This window comes from Pogona vitticeps, chromosome 4 (assembly GCF_051106095.1).
Source record: "Pogona vitticeps strain Pit_001003342236 chromosome 4, PviZW2.1, whole genome shotgun sequence".
Lineage (NCBI taxonomy): Eukaryota > Metazoa > Chordata > Lepidosauria > Squamata > Agamidae > Pogona > Pogona vitticeps.
The window spans coordinates 142,818,459-142,832,339 of NC_135786.1; the positions used below are offsets into that span (position 1 = coordinate 142,818,459).

Below are 13,881 nucleotides of genomic sequence, written 5' to 3' on the forward strand. Positions count from 1 at the left end.
CACCACTGTAGTTATAACCGTTTGATGCTATCTTAATGGCTTTGATTCAATCCTAAAGAATCCTAGGATTTGCAGTTTAATCAGCTACTTGGCTAAAGAGCTCAACTGCACTGCCTTTTATTAGAGTTGATAACTCCCTGTATTTAGCACAGAGTATGTACCGTAATAATAAGCAGAGCCTCATTTACCAACACAGACAACAACTACCTGTGCTGAACACAGGACACATTCAAAATATTAAGCTTATAATGTGATCACATAGAAAAAATAGATCACAATTTAGACAGCTGGTGGAGTGGTCCAGCACAATCTATTGTCTAGTGATCACACAGTGTAAGGGGAAATGCACTCCAGCTTGATTCCAATCCATGCCCAAGCTGAACTCTTTTGGTCCAGCTGTAGGACTTTTACATGGAGCAGGTTCAGAAGAGGGCAACAAGGATGTTCAGGGGAGTGGAAATCAAGGTATGGGAGGAAAGACTGAAAGGACTGGGCATGTTTAGCCTTGAGAAAAGAAGACAGAGGGATATGACAGCACTTTTCAAATACCTGAAAGACTAATTCAAAAGAGGGGCAGGATCTGTTCTTGATCATCCCAAAGTGCAGGACATGTAATAATGGGCTCAAACTACAGGAAGCCAGATTTAGGCTGAATATCAGGAAAAACTTTATAACTGTTTTAGCAGTATGGCAATGGAACCAATTATCTTGGGAGATGGTGAGCACTCCAATGCTGGAGGCATTCAAGAGAAAATTGGACAACCATCTGTCAGATCTGCTTTGATTTGGATTCCTACGTTCAGCAGGAGATTGGCCTTGATGGGCTTATATACCCCTTCCAATTCTATTACTCTATTATTCTACTTTTTGGGTTCAAACTGAAGCAATTCCTTGGCAAACTGAAGGGTCACTTTAAGGGAGATTGTTCCCATTAAAGTAACCTTTTCTGATGCAGTCAGGCACACACAATGACAGCACCCATAGTTTTGATGAAAATGCAATTCCAGCTGCTTCTGCAGAACACGGAAGAAGGAAGTCATTTGCTACCTAAGAAACTGGTTGCATAAGAGGCATGAATGCGCTTGCGAATAGCCTCCAGGGTGTTGCGAGTAACCTTTAGAAGAGCATCAACATTGCGATGACTGAAATGGGACAGCAGTTCTTGGGCTCCTTCCTCTAGCATTTCCATTTCCTTCTTTTTTTTCCTGGTCATTGGGGAAGATAAACGTGTTGATATCTGGCTAGCAGTATGTGAGGAAGCTAAAAAGTCTGATGGCCCATCCTCTTCTGCTGCTGAGAACAATAAATGGAATTAGAACAACAGCATTCCGTTCATCTATTAAGCAAAATCTTAGTACTGCTTTTAGAGATATCCCCCAATTGCACATGTTACTAGGCAGTTCTCTGGCAAAGAGCATGCATTTTATTCTATCTAAAAGAGTTAGATGAATACAGATTGTAGAATTAATATGCTCGTGCATTCAGTTCGCACAAAATTTTATTTTATTTTTCTTTGTTTAGCAATGATACAGACAAGCCTATCCATTTTTCTCAGTAGCCACTAATGTTTTAATGAAACATATCAGACAAGCAGTAGACCACTGGTTAACATGTAAGTTCCTTACCTTCATCCATTTCTTCAGGCTTGCTTTCAGTTGCAAGCTTCTCATCAATATCCTCTTTGTTCTGTACATCCATGTCTAATAACATATTGATAAGCTCACTAGTTGCTTCCTCTACCAATGAGCTTTTCAGGTGCAATGTGTATGCTCCCTTAGTACAGAGCTCCTGCAAACAAAATGTGAAAAAACAGTTCGCTTTAGTTCTGGTTTAGCACTGACAGCAACAGGATAGCTGGGGCCCAGTTTATCCAAGTTCTCTTGTGTTGAAAGGCAACACCCAACTCATCACCATGAGAATTGTGGATTGTGTCCTGTTGGTTGCCTTCCATTGAGAGAAGATGTTTTGATCAAGCAGAAGGAATAGCAAGGAAACAGACAGGGAAATGCCCCTTTGATACATTAGTAGACTAGCAAGGAAAATGGTTTTCATTTATCACTTCTCCCTCTTGTAACCCTCTGTGTATCATGCCACACTTTCCGAGGGTACACAAAATCTCTAGAGCAAAACAGGGGTAACAGGGAGCTGGGAAGAGAAACCACAGAAGTGTCTCCTTTACAATTCCACTAAAACAAGCATGAGTCACTAACAAAAGTCTACACACCCCAGCCTCCTCGAAGGACCCAGAGAAAATATTTTGAATTCTAAAATAGAAATCATATCCTTCAGAGGCCTCAAGGGGGGGCACAATTTGAACTATACACCCAATTTCAATCTGCATGCAAAAAGCATTTATGACAGTGTGGTATAGTAGACAGAGTGTAAGACTAGGATTCAGGAGACCTGGATTTGAATCTTTGCTCAATGAAAGTACGTAAGTCACTATGGGGTGGCATTGGTAAACTATTTATTGAACATCTCACACACCTTGAAAATTCAGTTACGGTCAACACTAGAAGCAACTTGATGGCACATGATAACAACAAAGTTTGCTAAGCCTGTTGTTCTCATTGATTTCAACTTGATAAGCTATTTCTATGAGGAATTTTCAATGATCAAGAGATTCCTCTATTCCTGAAGAATATGAGGCAAAAGGCACTGTTTTTCCTCATTAAGGTATCCACAGCTTGTGCAAACTATCTGCATAGATGTAGTATCCCTTTTCTTTGAGAAGAAAGGCATACACACACACACACAAACACACACACACAAATAAACAGAAGCAAAGAAGACGGCTGACATCAAAACAGATATGAACACTAACACTTCTAATCATTCAAAATACAGCAACAAAGCACCAACCATTGTCATTTTGAGCGAGTTGTATAATTTGCTTTAAAGTATTATTTGTGCTAAAGTACCACTTTGTGCAATTTTGCTTATTTTCTGTTTCAAAAATAGTTCTTGTTCTCCTTTTGTCAATAGCACCCTAAAATACCTTCCCCTCCTGAAGGTGACAAGAGTTTTTCTGCAGTTCCTTGCCCTTCACCTGCAACAACTGGACAAGTCAGAACCTGCATTCCCATTTAAAATATGGTTTTAGAAACAGGAAGGAACCTGTTGATCACTTCTGGGTTTTATTAAAGATTAAAATCATTGAGAGAGATTTTAAAACGATGTGTGATGATTGCAACGAGGACAATGATAATAACAATAATAGCAACAAACTGTGCAAAATTGAAAGAAATAGGGTGAGTTGAAAACTAAACTTACACTATATACAGACACTTCTTATAAAATAAATTTTAACAAGGGAAAGATGGTAGAAGATGATTCACAACATGGAATTCCATTGCAAATGTAAACCTAAGAATCTGTTCAATAGCATCTCCAATCCCAAATATTTGTTTTCATCAATGCTCATATTTTACCTCATAATTGCATCTTTAAAAAATAAACTATTTCAGTGACTTGATTTTTTTTTTTTTAATTGTAAGCATCATTATGACTCCAGACCTCAGCTCCTATCAGACTAAACCTGCTCTGGTGTAATTCTTGTTGATATAATTAACCTGTATCTGAATTGTCCTATTTCATCTTGCAGATAAGGGCTCAGCTTATCTAAGTCAAATCTAATATCAATTTTTTTCTGCACTCAGAAAAATAAATGGCAGGGAAAACTCTCACCTGTCCTCTTCCATGACATGCTGGTTTTCTAAGTGAGGGGAATTGTGGGAGAGTGAAAGCAAATGAAATTTGTTGTGAAGGTAGCAGCTGAGACACAGGGGTAATCCCTGTGCTTATATGATCATACCTTTGTGATATGAAGAAATTGCTCACAGGTCAATGGATCATCTTCAGGGAGGTTGCAAAGAGGCACACTGCTCATTTCTTGAAGAACAGTATTAATACGAAATTCTATCAAGTCATTTATTCGATCAAGCAGCAGCTCAAAGTCAGCTTGAAGGATAAAGAGCAAAATCAATACAATTAACAAGCCAAGTACTTTCAGAAATCGTGTTCCATTCTATGAAGCATGAATATGATTATGTGTTAGAAGAGTCTAGCAACATTTCAAACAACCTTTAAAGAGTACCATTCTAAAATAGGGCTAAATTCAATTGTAAATCTCAACTAGAGTAGACCCACTAAATGAATGGGACTTGTTAAGTCAGCATTTGAAGACTCTGTCTCTTATGTTAGTCCTATTTGTCAGGTCAGGGAGTCTGATATGTGGACATCTCCCGAGGAGCTCTACAGAACTTTAGAGAAACATCAGAAGTCTTGCATTCTTTGCTTATGCTTTGTTATTTACTTATTTATTTATTCATTCATTCATGCATTCATTCATTCATTTATTTGCCACCCATCTAGCAGCCGAGGCCACTCTGGGCGGTTTACAACAAATATTTCTAAAACATATTTAACGGTCAAGAATGTTCAGGTACAGTGACTGGCTTGGCTAAGAGAGCTAGCCAACTGTTTTGCAATGACACCAGTAAACTATTGTTCAATCTTCAATTTTAAAAACATTTTCAATTTTAAAAACACTTTTTCCTTGTAGTAGAACAAACACACATCTAGAACCCTTATTAGGCTGAAAGCAGCAGACAAAGAGAAGGTTAATCATTCACACATGGAATTTTTTTGCTTCAAAGTAGATCCTTTCATTGGCTTTGCTAAGCTTTGGTTACCAATGAGAGCTGTCAGTCCCATGTCTAGCACTAAATACCTAGTTCAGCCACCCAGAATAAAAGGTTTCACATGAATATGCTTTCTGCATATTATTACAAAGAAAAAGAAGGAAGGAATTGTCCAAAATAATAGCTCCAATCATCCTGTTCAGGAAGCATTTCTGCTTCAGGAAATTCAAAGTGTCTATCCAAAACTTTAAACTTGAGACAGTGACGAGGGTCAGAGCAAAAGGTCAGTTTGACACCCCTCTCAGCAGAAAAATTCCTTCTACAGTATTTCAGCACACCTTATGAAAGTCAGTACTACTGGACTAACTAAATAGATAATCTGCAAAGCTCAACATTTAGGGACCATGAGGATTAATACAGCTCTATATTTGCATGCTTGCTTTTATGGGTCTATCAAGAAAGTGTTGGTCTGATTCTTCATGTTCGACTTACCAAGTTTATCCAAAACATTCTGTAAGTATTTCTCAATATTCAAGGATGTCCAGGTCAGGGTAGTCAGACCAGGCTGTATGGCATCATCCACTTTAGCAACATGAGGAATCATTAGTGTAAGAAGAGGAGCTTGGATTTTGGATTTCACTCTTTTGTACTCTGCCAGCATCATCTGAAATGAGTCCCCAAAAGATCTATAAGCATACAGTAGAAGAAACCCTAGTTCACTCAATTTGCTGAGCTTTGCTCTACTGACTTTACAGCATAGTTACATAACTTTGTAACCCGGGAAGTGAAATACAGTGAAATAATGTGAGAAACACATTGTTTTTGCAGTTCCAGATCAGCAGCAAAGGCAGGTCTACAGAGCCTTTGCTGGATAGCTTATAGTAGACACAACACAATTGTATTTTTAGATATGTTTTCTTGATCTGTTTTAATTCCTGTAAGCCGCCCCGAGTAGACGTTGTCTAGAGGGGCGGGGTAAAAATTGAATAAATAAATAAATAAAATAAACAGGTCACAAGATTCAGAGGCATACTTCAAAGCATGGATGAGGAATGTGCAGCTCTCCAGATGTTGCTGGACTACAACTCCCATAACCCCTTGCTCTGCTGTTTAGAGCTGATGGGATTTGCAGTTGACAACATCTAGAGGGCCACTGTTTTTTTCCTCCTGTGATTTAAAGTCTACCAGAGTGCTAATCGCATAACAATTTACAGGATTCCTTTTTCTAAAGGTATAGATTATATAAAATTAACAGTAGTTCATCCCATCATTACTCTCCAGGTCTGCTTAGACATATCAGATTTAGTAAGGTATGGATAAAATTGGCAACAAATACCACCTAGCTATTTAAATAAACCAGGAAAGAACTCAGCCAAATCAAAAGGATAACATAAAACAAGATGGCTTTTTGTGACATTCTTCTACATAAAAGCATTATGAAATAAATTTAGATGTTGCAAATAAGATGCTAGAACAGAAAGTCCCAGCATTCCTCATCTTTGATTGTGCTGGCTAGAATGAACAGGAGCAGTGACAATGCCTGAAGGATCACATTTATTTGTTTGTTTGTTTGATTGTTTGTTTGTTTGTTTGTTTGTTTGATTGATTGATTGATTGATTGATTGATTGATTGATTTTTACCCCGCCCCTCTAGACAACGTCTACTTGGGGCGGCTTACATAGGTTAAAACACAACAAGATAACATATATAAAAACAATTAATTTTAAATTTTTAAACAATACATTTCCAAGATGGCAAGACTCAAACAAGGAAGAAAAAGAAAACACTTAATTGACTGGAGGGAAGGCCTGTTTAAACAACCAAGTTTTCAACTGGTTTTTGAAAACACCCAGCGAGGGTGCCGGCCGAATTTCAGTAGGGAGAGTGTTCCACATGTTTATCCACCTCTTAAATAACTGAAACTCGTGGTGCAAGAGGGCTTTACCCCCTAGAAAAGTGGTTCCCTGTCTTGGGTAATCCTGGTGTTCTTGAACTACAACTCCCAGAAAACCTGGCCAACACAGCTAGTGATGAAGGCTTCTGAGAGTTTCAGTCCAAGAACACCAGGGTTACCCAAGGTGCTGGTGTTTCCCAGAAATCCAGCAGATTTATTCAAGCAGTGGAAGAACACCTGTAGCTTATCGAAGTTCTGTTTGTAAGTATCACGTTTTTGTTGAAGAGCAATGGCAAATGGTGGAATTTCCAGCCCCATGCGTGCCATGCACTCTGTTTCCCTTATTAAGGTGAGAATCTCTGGGTCAAAATTCACAAATATTTCTCCGGTCTCTGGAGCTTTCACCAACAAAGATGCCTGAAGTCCTGCTTTGGTTAGTTGCACCTGTAGACAAGGAATACACATGAAACATTAGTCTTCTCAAGAGTAGTTCATCTTGCACATTACCATTGAGCAATGACTCCACTGCTGGTTAGTCTCACTGTAAGACAATACTTGGTCTACCCAGTAGAGGTTTGAGTCTTAGATTCAACTAAAAACATCACTCTTTTCCCTACATACTTATAACTTGGGTCACATGGTCTTGTGAATTCTGATCCAATCTATCATCAATGGAAGGTCATAAATAGCATTCTTGATGAATGTATTTTAGGGTGACACATTATCTTTAATTTCTAGCAATACTGAAGATATAGTCATGCTGCCTGTTGGGAAACTGAAGGCCAGCCATAGAGTATGAAGGTCAAGACAACAGCATAATTTTCTATATGTGCTATTCTATAAGCAGCTATGAAAATACTACAACACAGGGCAGCTCATGGTAGACTGAATGATTTTTGGACTCAGGCATCCACCTGTTAAACTCATGCTGCATTAACTGGTGACTTTGCTAAGAAGAAATACAAAGTATACAAACAAATTGGAGATGAGGTATTAGATTTGATTGACACTAGTCAAGCAATAGGAAACTTATTATGCAAATGTTTACCATGGAAGCTTACCTGTTGAAGCCATCCCCTGTGGTAGACAATCTCAAACTCCAAAAGGACTTTAGCCACCCTGTTATAGTTGCGGATGATGGGCTTAGCTTCTGCTGTCTGCAAAACTGTAGAATGCTTTTGGAAAAGACTCATGGGTTCTTGGATTCTGTGGAACAGCTGCCGGGCCCATAAGATCTTCCCAGCCATTGGAGGAAGGTTACGAGCCAGTGGAGGATCATTCTTTTGCCTGGAATACAGCTTAGAGACCATCTCAATGTCATGGCCATAGTTTTGAAGGATTACTTTGTATTTATCATCAATGCCAAGGTTTGGGATTTTTAACCTGCAAGAAGGATGCAGTCGGGAAAGATATGTCAGTATGAGGTTCCAGGTAGCCCATCAGTTTCTTAACATGGAATAATATAGTTGAACGGGATCTGAAGGATGATCTATTCCAGCACCTACAAGATGAAGAAAAATTCACATCTACGCCGTCCCCATCATCTCATGTCACTCTTAATGCTTCATAGGACAAAATATCATAACCAAATTGATATGTCAAAAGCCTGGTTGGTTATATTAATTTTTTATTACTATATATGAACATTTTATATCCAACATGCTCCATTTCTTCCAGTGAGTTCAAGGTGGCTTTTAAGGCTCCCCTCTGCACCTCATAGCCTTACAACAATCCCATGAGTTTGGGTCAGTCACACTCTATTAAGAAAGGGCAACTAACTCAATGTCACCTAGTAAATGTCATGACTTAGTGGCAAATAGAACTTAGATCTCCCAAACCCCAATCCTACACTCTAAGGCATTCTGAGTCATTTGATTGAATACAGGTCATTTCAAATAAGTTGTACAATACGTAACACACGTGCATTCTTTCTCTCCCTTCCCTCCCTTCTCCTTCCCTCTGTTAGACTGTAAGCTTTTTATCTGTATAGCTCTCTCAGTTTTTTGTCTATGGAAGTTTAAAGCTTTACACTGATGTCACCTATGATGGCAACGATGATGACAATAATAGCGCAAAAGGAAACACAGTACCTATTCAAACAGAAAGTAAAAATTGACAGATTATTTCGCTATTAAACATCATGCCACTTGTCTGAGTTACTAGTATACAGGGACTGACAGACATAATAGTGAACTGCAACCCAAGATATTTTACCCCATGTTTACTGTATAAAGAGGAAACTAGAGCCAAATATGCTTAGTGCCCTTTGGGTTACAAATACTGTAGGCAAATTGTACATTCATCCATTACTGCAGGAGCTTTAGATAGACATTGAGTGTTCTTTCGCCACTTGCTGAGATAACAGGGCCTTACCATTTCTGGAAGGTTCTTGTTCATCCCAGGCAGCAAGCCTATATACTATGGAAATTCAAGCTCTGTTTCTGTAAGCAACACTATTTAAATGTGATTCAGAATAGGGGACAATAAGGTTATAACTGTACTGGCATTTTCATATTCCAGACTAATCATGTTTACCTTTCAAATTTCTTCAGCATATCAAGGGCTCTTTCAGTGTGTGTAATCTTTTCAAAGGTAATGTCCATAAACACTTGTAATTGTTGCTGAAAACAGAAAATGTAAGGATAGGAGATGTTGATTACATATATTGTACTGTACTAGCCAGGTCTTAAGATGTCATCACATTCTAATGTGACCAAGGAAAGGAAGCCAAAGAGTTCCAATCAGAAAATAAGAATAAAGAAATGATGATGATGTGAGGTCAACTTATGGCAACCCTCACAGAGTTTTCTAGATATAATCACAAGTGGTTTACCAGTCCCTCCTACTGGTGGCTCTCTGAGACAAGGCAGCTTGCCCCAGGCCATAGAAGTGGCAGAGCAGATAAGCCACACACACTCAGGATGATCTCAGCTGGCCTGTGGTCCAGTAACCATAGAGAGGCCTCAACTTCCCAGCCTGCAGCTCTGCAATCAGTCATTCTAAGTCACTCAGCTATACCAGCTCCTCCAATAGGGGGTAGCTTTATTCTCAGTAGACAAGGCAAAGCTGGGAAAACTTGTTCACCCAGGAGGATATATTCCTCATGCTTTCCAAGGGCCATATGCTTGTGATAAATGGGGCCATAGCATAAATGGTAACTCTACTCTCTCTGTCTCCCTCTCTCTCTCTCTCTCTCTCTCTCACACACACACACACACACACACACTCACACACACACACACACACACACACAAACACACACACACACACACACACACATTTATGTACAAACACTCATCCACATGCATACATACACAGAAACAACATGCATTCAATACAGCATTTAAGCTTGGAAAAAAGATCTCACTGGAGTCAATGGGAGATTTTCTTAAAAGCATAACTGCTATGTGTAGGAAGTTAACCCTTTCTACCACAGTTGTGACATACAAAGTCCTGCACAGGAATTAACATTTGCAGGGGAGGCCTTGTATAGGTATCAGTGATTTTTGGGGGGGCTTTTACAAGTGGGTTTGGGCCACAAACAATAGCACCAAAAGCTGTAGGACTGATGGGAAAGAGCCAGGGGCTGGAGGTATCTAATCCATGGTTTAGGGTCAACATGGAAAGGGACTATGTTTAATGGTGCAGTTGGATACAACTTTTCCCTTTTTTTCTCTCTAAATGAATGGCTGCTATTAAATCTTATCAAGAAAATTGAACTGTTATGCCTGGGGACACCTAGGCTTAGGATCTCAGGGGAGTGTACTGTCTGGAGCTGATATTTGCTACCAAAACATAGTTCTATCCAAACATTATTTTAAAAGAGAACCTCCTATACTGTACTGAAAATGTACAGGATAGAATATTCAATATTAGAGATGGGCACGAATCAGAAAAATGCTGATTTTATTTATATTCATGATTCATCAAGGTTGGCAAATTACAAATATATGATTTTTTTTTCCTGATGAATCAATGAATCAATTCATCAATCTTTTCTTTTTAATTTATAACCCTATAAAATGGCTTCCCAAGCACCTAGAGACACCAAATCCACAGAGAGGTTTCTATAGACTCTCCTCTACAAGCCCTCCAAGTCTGGTGAAGATTCAGTTCCAGATGTCCAAATTATACACCCACAAGGAGGGGGCCCTAGGAAACTGCCCTCTAGCTGCTGATTTGGGGAAACCAAATCTTCACCCAACTTGGAGGGATTGCAGAGGAAAGTCAGCAGAAGCTTCTCTGTAATTTTGGTGTCTCTAAGTGCCTGGGGAAAACTTTCCTGGGGGCCCTCTTTGTGGTTGTATAACTCAGACATCTGAAACCTAATTTTCACCAAATTTGGAAGGATTGTAGAGGAGAGTCAGAGGATAATTCCCTGATAATCTGGTGTCCCTCGGTGCCTGGGGAACATTTTATAGCCAAATGAATCAATGAATTAAAAAATCACTAAAAATTAATTGATTCATATTCATTGGTGGCATTATTTATACGAATATGAATCGATGATTAGCAATTTTTGAATAGATTTGGTGATTCATTTTTTAATTCATGCCCATATCTTTTCAATATACCAAATGCCGACCATCTGACAACCCTGTTTTCGACAAGCGGTTCTCAGTACTCACACTGGGGTAGATACAAATTTCATTAATGTATGTATCCAAAGACAGCGCTCACACTCAACAATCAAAAACGAAAGCATAAAATCAGCAAATGTGAAACTTACATGAAGATCATTTGTTTGCTTAAGAAACTCTTCATAGTCTTGGTCAAACTCAGTTTTCCTCTGATCTAAGAAGTTGTACTTCTTCTTTTTCATGGTGGCAACAATGCTCTAATGTTGGAAATTGAATGTTGTCAAAAAGATGACACCAATCTCTCTTTAGAAAAGGAGGGGATTAAACACATGCTCCCCCCTCCAACAAAAATTGTTTCTCAAAACAAACACAAACTAAGTTTCTTGAATTTAAAGCAGAACTAAATATAATGTGAAGGTAAGGCCTGCATCTATTAATTAGATAATATTTTGCACACAACAACCTTCAAAGACTGAATTCTGACAAAACCAAAACAAGTTTCTTTTGAGGAAAATAAGTGTTCAAACATGCAAGAATGTGCAGCACTGCTGAAGAGCACACTCTGGTGCAATGGCTTTGTTTGACAGAAGACAGACAGAAGCAGAAATGTATACAAGTTTGTAGAGGTAAACATGTTCCCTCTGTGTTGTTTTCCTTTAGTAAAAGCCCTCCAGTGAGAAGCAAGAAGTCATTTTCATAGGCACAATCCAATCCACATCATTAGCAACCCCAGCATTTTACCTCCCATTGTTCCTGCATGGCCACAGTCTGCACAAATGAAAGTACAATAAGTCATCTTAGTGATTTTAGTGGTCACTAACTGCACAGAGACTAGGGAGGATCCTTAACAACCTCAACAAAATATAATACCCAGCATTTGGGGCTAAGACAGGGGGCTATTACAATTACACTGGTACAAGATCAATGTTTAACAAGCCGGCAGAAGCCTAAAAGATGCTGCTTGGGTCCCCACTCCCTTGCTCTCATTGAGATTGTAAACCTGCATCTTTGCTGCACTGTGTCTGATCACTGGGAGGACTCACATGATTGAAGACACCTTCATACACAAGGCTGAAAAAGACATTTCCCATAGAAAACTCAGGGGAAAGCATTGAGACCTGTCAGGCACCATCATAACTATTACTGCTCCTGCTGCTGCCAGCCTGGCTACAGCCTGCAGGGATGTGAGGGGGTTGCCCTGCAGATGCCTGAACTTGACAGCAGCATAATGCAGTGCCAGTGTGTTCAAGAATGCAGGGCCAGAGCAGTGCAGCACCACTGCCAAGCAGCCACCACTGTTGCTTAGCAACACTTGGCCAAGTTTCGGTGATTACTTATCTGCCTTTCTGCCTGCAATGGGGACTAAGTCTGGGTAATCAGATTTTTAAAAGGATAGGATTCCTGTGCCTTTAATAGTAGCTCAGAACAGGAAATTACAAAGCTTCAGCTTTTAGCAGGAACTACATCTCCTGCAATTTCCTCCTCCAGACAACTATTAAAGGTACAGGAACCTTGTCTTCTTCATCTGGTCAATAGACCAAGGTGATGGTCTAGCAGTGGTCCTGAATAAAGAACTCCAAGGCCATCTACCAGAACTCATTATCACCATAATCTTAACTGTGCCAACCCCACCTCAAAATGCACATGTCGTAGAATCAAAGAATAATGGAGTTCGCCTATAAAGCCATCAAGACCAACCCCCTGCTCAATGCAAGTATTCAAATCCTGCACCCTGAAATGACTGAGAACAGATCCTGCGCCTCTTCTGTATGGCAATCTTTGAACTATTTGAAGAGTGCTATCAGATCTCCCCTCAGTCTTCTTTTCTCCAAGCTAAACATGCCCAGTTCTTTCAATCTTTTCTCATAGGGCTTCATTTCCACTCCCTGATCATCCTTGTTGACCTCTTCTGGACGTCTTCCAGTTCATCTGCATCTTGTTAATGTGCGGTCTGCAGAACTTGATACAGGACTCAAAATGAGGTGTAGCAAGTGCCAAATAGAGGACAACTGGAACTTAAAATGATTTGGAGATTATACTTCTGTTAATGAAGCTTAAAACGGCATTTATCTTTTTTGCAGCTGCATCACACCGTTGGCTCCTATTCAATTTGTGATCTACACCAATTCTAAGGTCCTTTTCACATGGCTGGTATCAATGTACCCTCAAGAGGGTTTCACATGCAACCCTCTTGCATGTGAAACTTTGCCCCTGAGTGTGTGCATGAGACTCTGCCCCCCACCCCCTGCATGCAGGGTTCTGTTGCAACTGGAACCAAATTGGCTGAACGGGATCGCTGCAGAGAGGAGGAAGAAAGCTTCATGGAGGGAGGCAAGGGAACCTTGGCTGGTGTAACAGATAAAGATGCTGATGAATTCAGATGTATGACCTGGAGCTCCACCCAGTGCAGTCCTCATATATGCAGGGAAATGTGCAAACTGCCCTCTGTAAGCTAAGCCAAGTGAGTGGCTTGCATCCTCCCACCATAACCCAGAAGCCAGCCCTGAGCATACAAAAAAGCAAGTAGTACAGTGGTGCCCCGCATAGCAACGTTAATCCGTTCCGGATTAATCGTCGTTATGCAAAAACATCGCTAAACTGATCAAAAAACCCATAGGAACGCATTAAACTTTGTTTAATGCATTCCTATGGGGCCCCAAACTCACTGTTCAGCGAAGTTCCTCCATAGCGCCGCCATTTTCGCGCCCTCGGTAAGCGAGGGCAGGACGCAAAAATGGTTGTGGTGGCCATTTTGGGCGTCTG

The 13,881-nt window shown here is 39.9% G+C and overlaps 1 protein-coding gene across 8 annotated transcripts in view; it reads right to left on the minus strand.

Annotated features, from left to right (window-relative positions):
- Positions 1-13,881, minus strand: part of DNAH5 (dynein axonemal heavy chain 5) — a 201,611-nt gene that overhangs the window by 153,548 nt on the left and 34,182 nt on the right. For 5 of the 8 annotated variants that reach the window (XM_078391705.1, XM_072998500.2, XM_078391703.1 and 2 more), the window contains 8 exons: positions 11,268-11,375; positions 9,074-9,159; positions 7,600-7,921; positions 6,776-6,982; positions 5,136-5,307; positions 3,815-3,960; positions 1,626-1,788; positions 1,048-1,293 (listed from right to left, as the gene is read on the minus strand). In XM_078391705.1, the coding sequence (XP_078247831.1) occupies positions 1,048-1,293; positions 1,626-1,788; positions 3,815-3,960; positions 5,136-5,307; positions 6,776-6,982; positions 7,600-7,921; positions 9,074-9,159; positions 11,268-11,375 (1,450 nt within the window). The remainder of the gene's footprint in view (positions 1-1,047; positions 1,294-1,625; positions 1,789-3,814; positions 3,961-5,135; positions 5,308-6,775; positions 6,983-7,599; positions 7,922-9,073; positions 9,160-11,267; positions 11,376-13,881) is intronic. The other 3 variants (XM_078391701.1, XM_078391704.1, XM_020781273.3) reach the window with 1 other exon arrangement.